The sequence below is a fragment of the Gymnoscopelus braueri genome, assembly GCF_963280865.1.
Source record: "Gymnoscopelus braueri genome assembly, chromosome: 15".
Taxonomy (NCBI): domain Eukaryota; kingdom Metazoa; phylum Chordata; class Actinopteri; order Myctophiformes; family Myctophidae; genus Gymnoscopelus; species Gymnoscopelus braueri.
The window spans coordinates 36,835,641-36,848,140 of NC_137620.1; the positions used below are offsets into that span (position 1 = coordinate 36,835,641).

A 12,500-nucleotide genomic window follows, 5' to 3' on the forward strand; every position below is an offset into this window, starting at 1 on the left:
GGGGAAAAAACCCAGCAGCACTCATAGGATGACAATTTGTGTGCAAGAGGTCACAGAGGAGTGTGTGTTTGTGTTAAATGTGAGAAACATCCTTCTTTGTGTGAAGAAGTCAGACTCTTCTACTCACACACACGCACATGCACACGCACATACATATTATACACATTAACTCATGGCTTCACTTACCGTATACCCCCTTTTTTTCTCTCTCTCTCTCTCTCTCTCTCTCTCTCTCTCTCTCTCTCTCTCTCTCTCTCTCTCTCTCTCTCTCTCTCTCTCTCTCTCTCTCTCTCAGGTTGCCCATCCCTCCATCAGGTCTCAGTTGCTAGGTTACATCTACAATGGTTTCCTGGTTCCTGTCCTGGCCCCTGCTCTGCACAAGGTAACAACACCTGTCCCTATTGGCTGATTAACTGAACTGTTGTCCTGTATGGAGATTGTTGGAAATTGGCCTAAAAAAACATATCTGTTTCCCTCTACTGTAGTCCCGCAGAACTCTGTACTGCAACTGTTTTTGTTAATTATTTATATTGTGTGTTTCATGACCACAGATGTTACGTTGAAATATTCACAAATGTTTGAGGCCTCAAAGAAACGTGTGTGTGTGTGTGTGTGTGTGTGTGTGTGTGTGTGTGTGTGTGCGTGTGTGTAGGTGACAGTAGAAGAGGTGATGACGTCCACAGCGTACCTGGATCTGTTCCTGCGCTGCATCTCTGAGCCTGCTCTGCTGCACACCTTCCTGTCCTTCATCCTCATGCACGCGCACGACAACGTTCACATCCTGGACACACTGGTCAGCAGGGTCAACACACCCTTCCAGGTGACACATGCACGCATACGCACACACACACACACACACACACACACACACACACACACACACACACACACACACACACATACCCACACCCACACACACAGTTGCTTCCAGACTAGAGCGATTTGACTTAACTATTGCGATTATTCCAAACTTTTGCCTCAATTACGATTAATGAACGATCATAAATATAAAATAAATAGTGAAAATAGCAGATCCACAAGCTCACAATGCGACACATTGTGAGCATGGAGATCTGCTATTTTCACTAGTTTTGTACACCACCGTTGTATAATGAAGTATAATACAGTGTTTAGTGGTTAATCAGACTGATAAAAAATCTATTATATTATATTTATATTATATTTCATTTCGATTTGTTGATATGTATAAGGAAAAGAAATGTAAAGAAAAGTTACTGGTTCTAAATATGAGTTTTGATATATTTTCGGGTTAATCGGCCTGCCCTATTCAGACTACTGCTGGTTTGACCTGTGTGTGTGTGTGTGTGTGTGTGTGTGTGTGTGTGTGTGTGTGTGTGTGTGTGCGTGTGCGTGTGCGTGTGCACGCAGCTGGGTACAGTGTCTCTGTCTCTATTCAGGACTCTGATTGGTCTGTTCTGTGAAGACGTCATTCTTCAGCTCATCCTCAGGTCAGTGTAACATCTCTATATGAACACCCTTCCTGACTCAGCTCCTTGCACACAGGCAGGGAGGAGGAGCACAGACACTCAATGCTCATCTCTGGCAGCTTGTTTGTTCTGGCAACAATTCATTTTAGGAATCTAAAAATGCTAGATTGTGTGTATTGTGTTTGTGTGTAGGTATCTGATCCCATGTGAGCATCTGGGTGTGAGGGAGCGCTCCTCTCTCACACAGAGAGACGTCTACTCCTCCTGCGCCTCCTCTCTGCTGCTCCTCATGCCCTCCTGGTGTCCACACACACACTCACACTCTGAGCACATACACTGGCCCAAAGGAGCAGGTGAGAACACGCACGCACGCACACACACACACACACACACACACACACACACACACACACACACACACACACACACACACACACACACACACACACACACACACACACACACACACACACAAACAGGCATCGTCCGTAACCCTCATCACTTCACGGTGGTTAAGTTTCCATCCAAATGGTGTGCATATTTTAAACACATTTCCAAAACTCTAAAATAGATCATGTGTATTTCCATCCACTACTGTATTCTGAGAGTGCAACAAGATTGCATAATCAACTCCCTCTTTCTCTGTCTCTCTGTGTCTCTCTCTCTCTTTCTATCTCTTTTTCTGTCTCTTTTTCTGTCTCTTTTTCTGTCTCTTTTTCTGTCTCTTTTTCTGTCTCTTTCTGTCTATTTGTCTCTCTCTGTATCTCTCTCTCTCTCTCTCTCTCTCTCTCTCACTCTCTCTCTCTGTCTATAACAGATGCAGACAGTGTTGGTTTCAGTCAAGGTTTTGAGTTTCCAATGGATGTGAATTACCTTCATTACCTCTGGGACGCAAGACTGGCTGTATCGACTGCTAACAGGTTAGCATGGACTAGTTAGAATAGTTTAATTGAAGCTCGTTTTAGTCGAGTTCAGTTTAGCATAATAATGTTTTCCTCCAATTTATTTTAGTTTTAGCTTAGTCCAATTTAGTCTAGATTAGTCTCTTCTAGCCTTAATCTGCTTTGGGTTAGTTTAAAGTCTTTCTAATTTGGTTTTATTCGAGTCAAGTGTTTCATTAGTTCCTATAACAGCCTGGGTGTTCTGTTCTGATCTCGCATGTCTCTTGTCCAGGGCGTGTCTCCTGTGGTCGGCTCCGTATGATGGCGTCTCCCCACCGTCTCAGGACGAGGAAGAGGAAGATGACGAGGGAGAAGAGAAGCGTGAAAACAACGAAGAGAAACGAGAGAAGGACGGAGAGAGTGATGGAGAGGAGAGGAGAAGAAAAGCACAAACCCCTCCCTCCACCCCCTCCTCCCTCTGCTCAGACTCCGTCGCCAGGGACAACCACCGCCTGGGGAGGTCTGGCTCCGCCCTGGAGGTGGAGCTAGAGTGGGACGACATGGCCGTCGACGACGAAAACAACCATTCGGCCGCTCCCGTATGTCTCCAGACCCCGCCCCCTGGCCACATACAGGCCATGCGTCGCAGCGCCGCCCTGCTGGTCAGTGGAGGAGCCTACAGCGAGGACACGGACTTCCTGTCCGACCTGGCCTCCACCTGCGACCTCGTCTCCACCCGTGACCTGGTCGACGAGGCGGCCATTTTGAATGTGGACCACGCGCCGGGAGCGGGTCAAAGCAACGCATCAAACGGACAATGGACACCGACGCGGAAGACAGTGCTGGAAGCTATCAGTAGCATCATGTCAACAAGGAGGAGAGAGGGAAGGACAGAGGAAAGGAGGAGAGGAGAGGAGGGAGGGAGAGAGGATGAAGAGAATCTTCATTCTAACATGAACGGACACACTAACACGACCAACACACACGAAACACACACACAAAGCCAACACACACACCACCGCAACACACACACACAAAGGACAGCCAATAGTCATGCTGAATGTGAGACATGTGACCCTTCCGTCACCTTGATGAACGGCGTCGACTCGCCGCCCGTTGCCGGGACGCCGGCAGGAGCCGGCGACGACGGTGACAACTTCCTGTCCCAGTACCGGGCGCTTATGATGTCACTGGGGGCGGAGCCGGATGGCGATGACATCACCGACGGCATGGCGGCTTTCCGCGGGCGAGTGCGAGCGCTGATAGAGAAACAGGAAGAGGAGGGGCTAGAGCAGGAAGTGGACTTTGACGGATGGGAACGGGAGGAGGGAAGAGGAGGAGATGATGGAGAGAGAGGAGCAGAGGAGAGGAGGAGAGAGAGGAAGGTCGGAGTTCCATTTACAGGTTGGTTGTGTTTTATCACACACGCACACACACACACACACACACACACACACACACACACACACACACACACACACGCACACACACACGCACACACGCACGCACACACACACACACACACACACACACACACACACACACACACACACACGTACAAACAACAGGACACGGTTTGCTTAGTCATTGTGGTCAAACAGAGCTATAAGAGAACTGGGCCATGTTCCTAGAAGGGCCTGGTCTGGGGGTGAACGGGGGCCATTTTGCGAAGCATTACGTTTGATTACTTTAATAATTAATTACTTTTTAATTAATGACGTCTTATGTTTATGAGGTGCTTTAAACACTAAAACACAAGCTACTGTCCACAAAAAGTAAGATAACAAATGTTTATGTGGTTATTAGTTTCTGGGAAGGGGTATTTGTTTACAGAATAGAGCACAGTTGTTACCGATGAGACAAATACATTTTCCATTCAACATGATGGAAACATAATTATCTTCCCATCGTGCTGTCCTCTGTCTTGCCGTCTCTTCCCGAGCTCTAATGCCATTGTCTTATCTAGTCTCTCGTTAGCGGTGTAAAAGTAGTTGTAGTTGCCTGGTACTTAACCACCGGAAACATTAGCCAAAAACAGCAGACCTATAAGCTCACAACGCGTCGCAACATGGCGCGTTGTGTGCTTGTAGATCGGCTATAGAGATTTGGAGTAGACAGTAAACTTAGTTAGCTCTGTACTTGGACCGCGTTTTTCTAAATTTGGAGGGTTCAAGTGTTTTTACTAGGTTCACACCACATTGAACATGCATATATTCTTTTCTCTCTCTCTCTCTCTCTTTCTTGCCCTCCACTATCTAGTCTGAAAATTAGACTACTAAACTGTCTCTGTACTCTGTACTTATAGTTAGTGTCAGCATGTTGGCACTGGAAATACTGAGTTCCTTAAAATGTGTCTGAATAATCCCTTATGTGATGGGCTGTGTTGAGGCAGCCAGACACAAAAATGTAATTATTCATTCATTCCTTCCTTCATGCAGCCATTCATGTTCATTTTCGCTGCTCCAATCCATTATTGGTTGTTGTTTCCCATCAGGCCCGTTCCTCAGTGTTCTGTTGTCTCGTCTGGAGAACCTTCTAGAGAACTCCATCTCTGTCAACCTGCTGCTCACCGGCCTGCTGGCTCAGTTGGCGTCGTACCCGCAACCTCTGCTCAAAGACTTCCTGCTCAACGCACACGCACAATACCAGCCCAACGTACGCACACTGTACCAGGTAAACACACACACACGCACACGCACACGCACACGCACGCACGCGCACACACACACACACACGCACACACACACACACACACACACACACACACACACACACACACACACACACACACACACACACACACACACACACACACACACACACACACACACACACACACACACACACACACACACACACACACACACACACACACACACACACACACACACACACACACACACACTACGAACTCAACATCACTGCACATTATACCAGGTAAACACACAGACATTGATTGATCGATTGATGTTTTTATAGGTAAAAACGCACATACATGAAGATATATTTGTACAATAATTATCGGTCAAAAGGATAAAACACTTTGGCACTTATAGGCTCCAATGTAGCCTGACAGTGCATCACGGGTTGGTGTCCCGTCCCCGGCGATCTTTACTGAATGTCTCTCCCCTTCTCTCTCCATTTCCTGTCCTTCCCCACTATAAGCTATAAATAAAGGCATAAAATATATTTAAAAAATAAAGAAAAAGGATAAAGCAAAATGTGTGTGTGTGTGTGTGTGTGTGTGTGTGTGTGTGTGTGTGTGTGTGTGTGTGTGTGTGTGTGTGTGTGTGTGTGTGTGTGTGTGTGTGTGTGTGTGTGTGTGTGTGTGTGTGTGTGTGTGTGTGTGTGTGTGTGTGTGTGTGTGTGTGTGTGTGTGTGTGTGTGTGTGTGTGTGTGTGTGTGTGTGTGTGTGTGCGTGTGTGTAGGTGCTGGTTTCAGTGCGTGTGCAGATAGAACAGTATGTGTCCAGCAGACCAGAATGGCCAGCTGTCATCACTCAGGCATGGAGGTTCCTACTGTCTAAAGACCAGCACATGAAGATCAGAGGTAAATATACAGTATATACACATACACATACACATACACATACACATACACATACACACACGCATGCACGCACACAAACGCACACACGCACGCACACACATTTTCATTAACCCATTCAAACAGAGAAAGCATCTGTCATTTTAGATTTTAGCCATACTGTACATATAGCGACACAGGTTTTTCAGAAATGGATTTAGAAGGCATTTTTAGAATGGGCCTCAGGTCTAAGACTTAGTACCATGATCTATGGAGTCGACTTTTCCTCTTGACCAGTGGTTCTCAAATGTTTTAATTTCAAAGACCCCCATTACTCTGAGAGTGTACAAATGGAACCAAATGGTCCAATGTGTTGTATTTGTACGCTCTAAAGGCGGTTACACACCGGCGAATATGCGAATATACGCAAAATTCGGACTCGTTTGCTTTTTCGCTCCATGTAAGGTTGCATTGACTTTATAAGGTTTTAAAAAAAAACTTATTATTCGCATGAAAAAAATTGCCCCGGTGTGTAAGGACCTTTAGAGTTACAGACATGTAAGGGTCCATTTTAATTGTAGCCCCCTCAAGGAGCCCTGGGGGTCCCTGGACCACACTTTGAGAATCCCTGCTAGTTAGAATACATTTGCATTTAACTATGTTAAAGAGAGTTATAATGTAGCTCTTCAACTTTTAATAACTCCCCCATTTCTCTCTCTCTCTCTCTCTCTCTCTCTCTCTCTCTCTCTCTCTCTCTCTCTCTCTCTCTCTCTCTCTCTCTCTCTCTCTCTCAGAGCTGCTCCAGTCGTCTCCAGGTGATGACTTCACAGCGGAGCCTGGCATACCGTCACATGGTTCTAGAAAGGCGGATGGCCCCATTTTCCCCCCCTGCCCACCCATCACCCCCCACCTGCCCCCCTGCCCGCCCATCCCCCCCCAGGCCCGGAGCAGAGTGTTCGCTGTCATCCTGTACGCCGAGTTCCTGAAGGAGCTGGCGGCCATCGCCCAGGAGCACAGCGTAGTACCGGACCACTCAGCGCTTGAACCCCAGATTTCACTGTTCTGGGGGGAACGTTCACCAGAAATAGCTGATGTCCAAGCTCATGACGCGTCAGAATGCGACGCGTTGTGAGCTTGGAGATCAGCTATTTCTGACAAAGAGATTTGGTGTAAAAGGAAACGAGAGCAGACAAGTACAGTTGCAACTCAGGTCCGTTTCACTGTGTATACAGTAGGGCATAGCAGTGGCGGCCATTTTCTGGTTCCACTTCAAAATACTCAATGCATTTTTCCCATTGACATTTCCACAAATATTTATATCAATTCATTTAAGCCTAGAATCAAGCCATCCAGGGTCCTGGTGAATCATGACCATAAAACATTTTTTTCTGTGATTTTATTTTATTTTATATTTAATTATATGATATACTATATTTAATAAATACCCTTTGTTTTGCCGTTTTCAAAAAAGTTTTTTCACAGAATCAAACGTTTTATGGTCATGATTCACCAGGACCCTGGATGGCTTAATTCTAGGCTTAAATGAATTGATATAAATATTTTTGGAAATGTCAATGGGAAAAATGCATTGAGTATTTTGAAGTGGAACCAGAAAATGGCTGCCACTGCTATGCCCTATATCGAGGGTTTAAGTGGTTAACCTGGTATTCTCCTGGTGTAATCACTGACAGGTTAGATCTGTCAGTGCCAGCAGTACATGAGGTCCTGGTAGGATATAAAACCATCAGTACTAGAGGTCCTGGTAGGATATAAAACCAGCAGTACTAGAGGTACTGTGGCAAAGAAACATTGCCAGGATAGATAAACTAGCTGTCTTGGGAATTGAACTCGTGAGATTTCTGTTCTGGGCTGTCACCATAGAATCATTATCTAGCCATCAGCCCACAGTGGCCTTGTGAGCCATTTTTTATTAATATGTTGTATTTTATAATGTAGTATATCATTCATACATACCATACTAGTGTCGCTGTCGGACAGAAACCAGCTATCTCCATTTTTTAATCAGTGCTACTGAACACCCTCTACGTCTGAGTGTGGGTTTTACAAATATTGAACCAATGAAAAGTATTAAAAAGTGCTTAAAGACTAAACCTCCTAACTCCATGGTATCCTCAAACTGTCGGTCAAACCACCTATCTGCTGTTTTTTCCATCATTGATTAGAATGACAAAGTCAGACAGAATTAAAAACATGAATGGTAAAAAAAACTCCTAACTCCACTTGAGCTGTATTTGGGTAATGTGATAATACAAGTAAGACGCGCGAACGCGGGAAGCGAACGCAGCTCGAAAATAACAATAAGAAGAATAGAAAGGAATGAGCAATTGTAGAGAAGTGGGTGGTACAGTTAAATTAGTGAGAACAGGGCCGCCACAAGAAGGCTCCATACCGCTAGCCCCTTTTTTTTATTTTTTATTGTTATGTTTGTTTGTTGTGTTTTTTTTTGTTTTTTGGGCGGTGAAACCGCCCCTATAAGTGAGGTTTGGATATTTGTACAACAAACCCTGCACCGTGATTGGCCAATCACAGTCTATTCAGGACTGTGATTGGCCAGTGTCACATGACACATGTGCATAGCCCTATATAAGAAACCATAACTTAAAAAAAGACATAAATTTGTTTTTTTTAAGTTATGGTTTCGTCCATCATAAAGAGTGTTTCAATAAATGTATTTATCTTTTGTACATGATTGGTTGACTCCATTCAGTATTGTAATTAGCTAGCAAGACACCGCCCACTTCACACTGGGTGTGATTTTTTAAAATGTTTTTTGTCTTTGTAGTTGTTGAAATGTGTTTGGTTTAGGCATGTTGCAGGCTGTTATGCATTTTAATCAGAGCATTGTCTACATTCCTGCGTTCTTCATGGCCCTTTGCCTTGTTGATTTTCTCAAATCTGGCCCATGTGTTGCTACTAATGTCGGAGGGCAGCAGGCACAGGCTTTCGGGAGACTTTCGGATTTCAGCCACACTGTAGTGCACTCTGAGATCTGTCAGCAGCCAATGAGAGCGTGAGTCACATGGGGGCACGGCTGCACACAGGCAGTGCACACAATACTGCACACAGACACACAACCCGAGCACGGTTTCATAGTAAGCTCCACTTGCGCGGAGGCGCACCTCCTTCCGCTGCGTTCGCAATAAGTAAGGAGACATTCAAGTATCTGACCATGCATAAAGTCACCATCAACTTTGATGAGGCAGTATTGTTCTGTTCTAAGAAGTTCTGTTCTGTTCTAAATTTCCTGAGAAGTTGATATTTTGGACATAGCTGGTTTCTGCCCGACAGCACAGATATACAGTACAGTACTCCTGTCAGTACTTGACTGTGACAAACATATTTCCCTGTGTGAAAACTGATTATTTGTATTGATAATTTATCATTTGTATATAAAGGCAATGAGATTATTCTTATGATGCTTAATCTCTAAATATATTATTTTGTGACAGTGTGAATACCAGACTGGTACATTTTTGTATTTAACTGAATAAATTGTACAGTTTGATTACAAATCATATTTATAGCCTTATACAGTGATGTTCCCTTAATTGTGTCTTGTGTCTCTTTGTGATTACAGTTGGTTGATGACCCATAATTATTGTATTTTAGTCATGTTTAATTCTTGGTTCAATCGTTCTGTTTTTGTTGCTTAATCATTTTAAATAACGGTCACCTTACTTTAACTGAAGCTTTTGTTGTTCCCTTCAGATTGTTGTGTTGACATCCGTCACATCTTAAATAAACAGCTTTTAAAAAGACGTTTCGTGTATGTGTGTTTGGGGTGTGTTTGATTGATAGTCCATGAGCCAGACAAGATTTCATTATCGAAAGAGTGGGCAAAACCAAACCTATATTAAATTGTTCATAGGGTCAATACGAGTAAATAAATATATGATAACCTTTCCACAGGAGCAGCTTTTTCATGGTCATCACACATTTAGTTATTTTCCCCATACGTACATGACAGGTGAAAAAATTACAAAATTTAAAAAAGAGTTATCATAATGAAACTTCCTGAGTTGATTACTTACATGAAGACAATGATTTATCGTATTACAAGTTTTCTGAAATTGTATATTTAAATATGCAAATTAGGCATTTAGTCCATGAGCCAGAGCCCCAAAATTGAGCCAAATATTGAATATTCCCTCGTTAAAAACCTTTGACTCCAACATCTTAACAAAATGAAATAAGTATGTTGACTCTGGCTTTGTCCAATGTTCTAATGTTGATTCTGGAAAGTTATGCAAATTTGGGCATATTTTCCTAATGCCTAATTTGCATATTTAAATATACAATTTTAGAAAACTTGTAATACGATAAATCATTGTCTTCATGTAAGTAATCAACTCAGGAAGTTTCATTATGATAACTCTATGATTTTTATGATAACCATGAAAAAGCTGCTCCTGTGGAAAGGTTATCATATATTTATTTACTCGTATTGACCCTATGAACAATTTAATATAAGTTTGGTTTTGCCCACTCTTTCGATAATCATTGCTCAATTTTGGGGCTCTGGCTCATGGACGAGTGTTTAACCCTCTTTTTGGACAGACTGACTAAAAAGACTAAAAACTGCTGTTTGGACGCCATCTAGTGTCCATCAGCAGACACTACATCTGTCTGAGGATATGGGTGTAAAATGTATTTCAGATGTCCCGGTGGAAAAGTGACGCATGTGCATAGTATATTACTCTCTATTGATTTTATCCCACTGTTAGGGTTGTTTTATATATTTTGTTTAAGACTTACAGTAGGGTGCCTTGCCCCACTGGAATACAGTGACCGATATGAATTAATAATATACTGGACCATACGTAAAATGAAGAATACCTTGTGATGTCAGTGACATTTTATTACAAATGAAAATAAAAATAAGAAACAGTGCAGTAACAATACGTTTTCGTATAGCAGCAATGTACTTTATATGTAAGTAAAGCCTGATAAAAGTGTCAAATGCCCAAAATCCACCAGAATACTGGAAATTACATCTAATGTCCTGGAGGGGGACCCCCAGCGTGGTCAAGAACCCCCCCCCCCCCCCTTGGGAAAAGATCTCCCGTTAGAAAGGTCGTCGGGATCGGATCTGGAGTCGAACCCATGACATGCTGGTAACCTGGAGCATATATGATATGCACCTGGACCGCTAGGCCAGCAGGCACCCCAAGATGATAACTTTTGGGTAGGATCAGGACCCATAATTAGTCAACACAAATCTCGGCCAAATACATTAATTCGGGGTTCCTTGATAATATATATTAAAAAATAAAAAAGTTTGAGAACCACTGTACTACACTACACTATACACAAAATACAGAATACTATTATTATATCAGTGGGGGGGAAATGCACTAATTGAGCAAATGTCAACATGAGACCAATATACTTGATAGTCATGTGACTCATGAATAATAATAATAATAATAATAATAATAATAATAATAATAATAATAATAATAATAATAATAATAATAATAATAATAATAATAATAATAATAATAATAATAATGATAATACCAGCTAATTATGTTAGCCTGCTTTACATTATGTTCTTTATGGTAGTTAGTTAGTTAATTACAATCATATTTGATTTATTGAAGTGAAGGAATATATTCAACTATTTCTTTATGCATTTTGCAACGCACTACCCCCACTGTGCGCACAACCATATGACGTCCATACAACGTTACGTCCATACGCCGTGCATACGCCGTCTGAGTCGGACCTCACTAGTTGCAAAAACACAGCAAAAAAGGGGAAACAGCGCCCCCTGCGACGTCGTATGGACGTCCTTAACGGACGTCCAAACGACGTCCGAGTCGGACCTCACTCAGTCAGCTTACTTACTGACTGAGGTCCTGACTCAGACGTCGTTTGGGCGTCCGTTTTGGACGTCCATACGACGTCACAGGGGGCGCTGTTTCCCCCCCTTTTTTTTACATGGGTTCCCAGATTGCCGTATTTGTGCAACTATGGGTTTCGTATTGAACTTTTAAGTGTTTACATGGCTTTTCCCAACCTGTAGCCTAAGTAACTCATGAAGAGTATTATCTTCTGTATCTGTGATGCCAAAAATAAGGTCATTACAGTGAGGTGACAAAATCCAGCCCTGAAAATGTTTAATCAATGCCAACGCAACAGTTATACAACAAATTATAAAGAACACTTAGTTGATTATTTATTACTTATCTTTTGACATTGTGTAATCATAGGCCTACACTGACTGAGCTAGTGAGCCCAGTATTAACAGAGTATGATTCAAATGCCAAATGAGCAACCCAAGCCAGCACACTACATATATATATGCTGGTTATTGGTTTAGTTAGTAAATAGATTTAATGAGAAATTGTATTCTGTGGTGGCCAGTGGTTCTCAAAGTGGGGTCCGGGGACCCCAGGGATCCTTGAGGGGGATAACTCTATGCCTGACATTTTACTGAATCAAAACAATCAAGTCAATAGTTGGTCAATCAAAAGAAACCATCCATTGGCTTTTGTACAAGAGTAGAGCCCTGTAGCCTACTTTACAGCAGGGAGAGATAATTGAATTAGATGGTTTTGAATTTCTTTATGTAAAATACCTGTGATTTGAACATGGAATCTCTGTGCTGAGAGTCTGAGCA

The 12,500-nt window shown here is 42.8% G+C and overlaps 1 protein-coding gene across 1 annotated transcript in view; it reads left to right on the forward strand.

Annotated features, from left to right (window-relative positions):
* Window positions 1-9,470, forward strand: part of LOC308101500 (FHF complex subunit HOOK-interacting protein 1A-like) — a gene marked incomplete at both ends in the record, with an annotated part of 18,458 nt that extends 8,988 nt beyond the window's left edge. The window contains 13 exons of the mRNA XM_080450919.1: window positions 296-382; window positions 653-820; window positions 1,390-1,469; window positions 1,641-1,801; window positions 2,266-2,368; window positions 2,622-2,749; window positions 2,816-3,184; window positions 3,464-3,661; window positions 4,824-5,002; window positions 5,758-5,878; window positions 6,649-6,964; window positions 9,325-9,340; window positions 9,453-9,470. Of these exons, the coding sequence (XP_080307045.1) occupies window positions 296-382; window positions 653-820; window positions 1,390-1,469; window positions 1,641-1,801; window positions 2,266-2,368; window positions 2,622-2,749; window positions 2,816-3,184; window positions 3,464-3,661; window positions 4,824-5,002; window positions 5,758-5,878; window positions 6,649-6,964; window positions 9,325-9,340; window positions 9,453-9,470 (1,944 nt within the window). The remainder of the gene's footprint in view (window positions 1-295; window positions 383-652; window positions 821-1,389; window positions 1,470-1,640; window positions 1,802-2,265; window positions 2,369-2,621; window positions 2,750-2,815; window positions 3,185-3,463; window positions 3,662-4,823; window positions 5,003-5,757; window positions 5,879-6,648; window positions 6,965-9,324; window positions 9,341-9,452) is intronic.
* Between the last annotated feature and the right edge of the window lie 3,030 nt (window positions 9,471-12,500).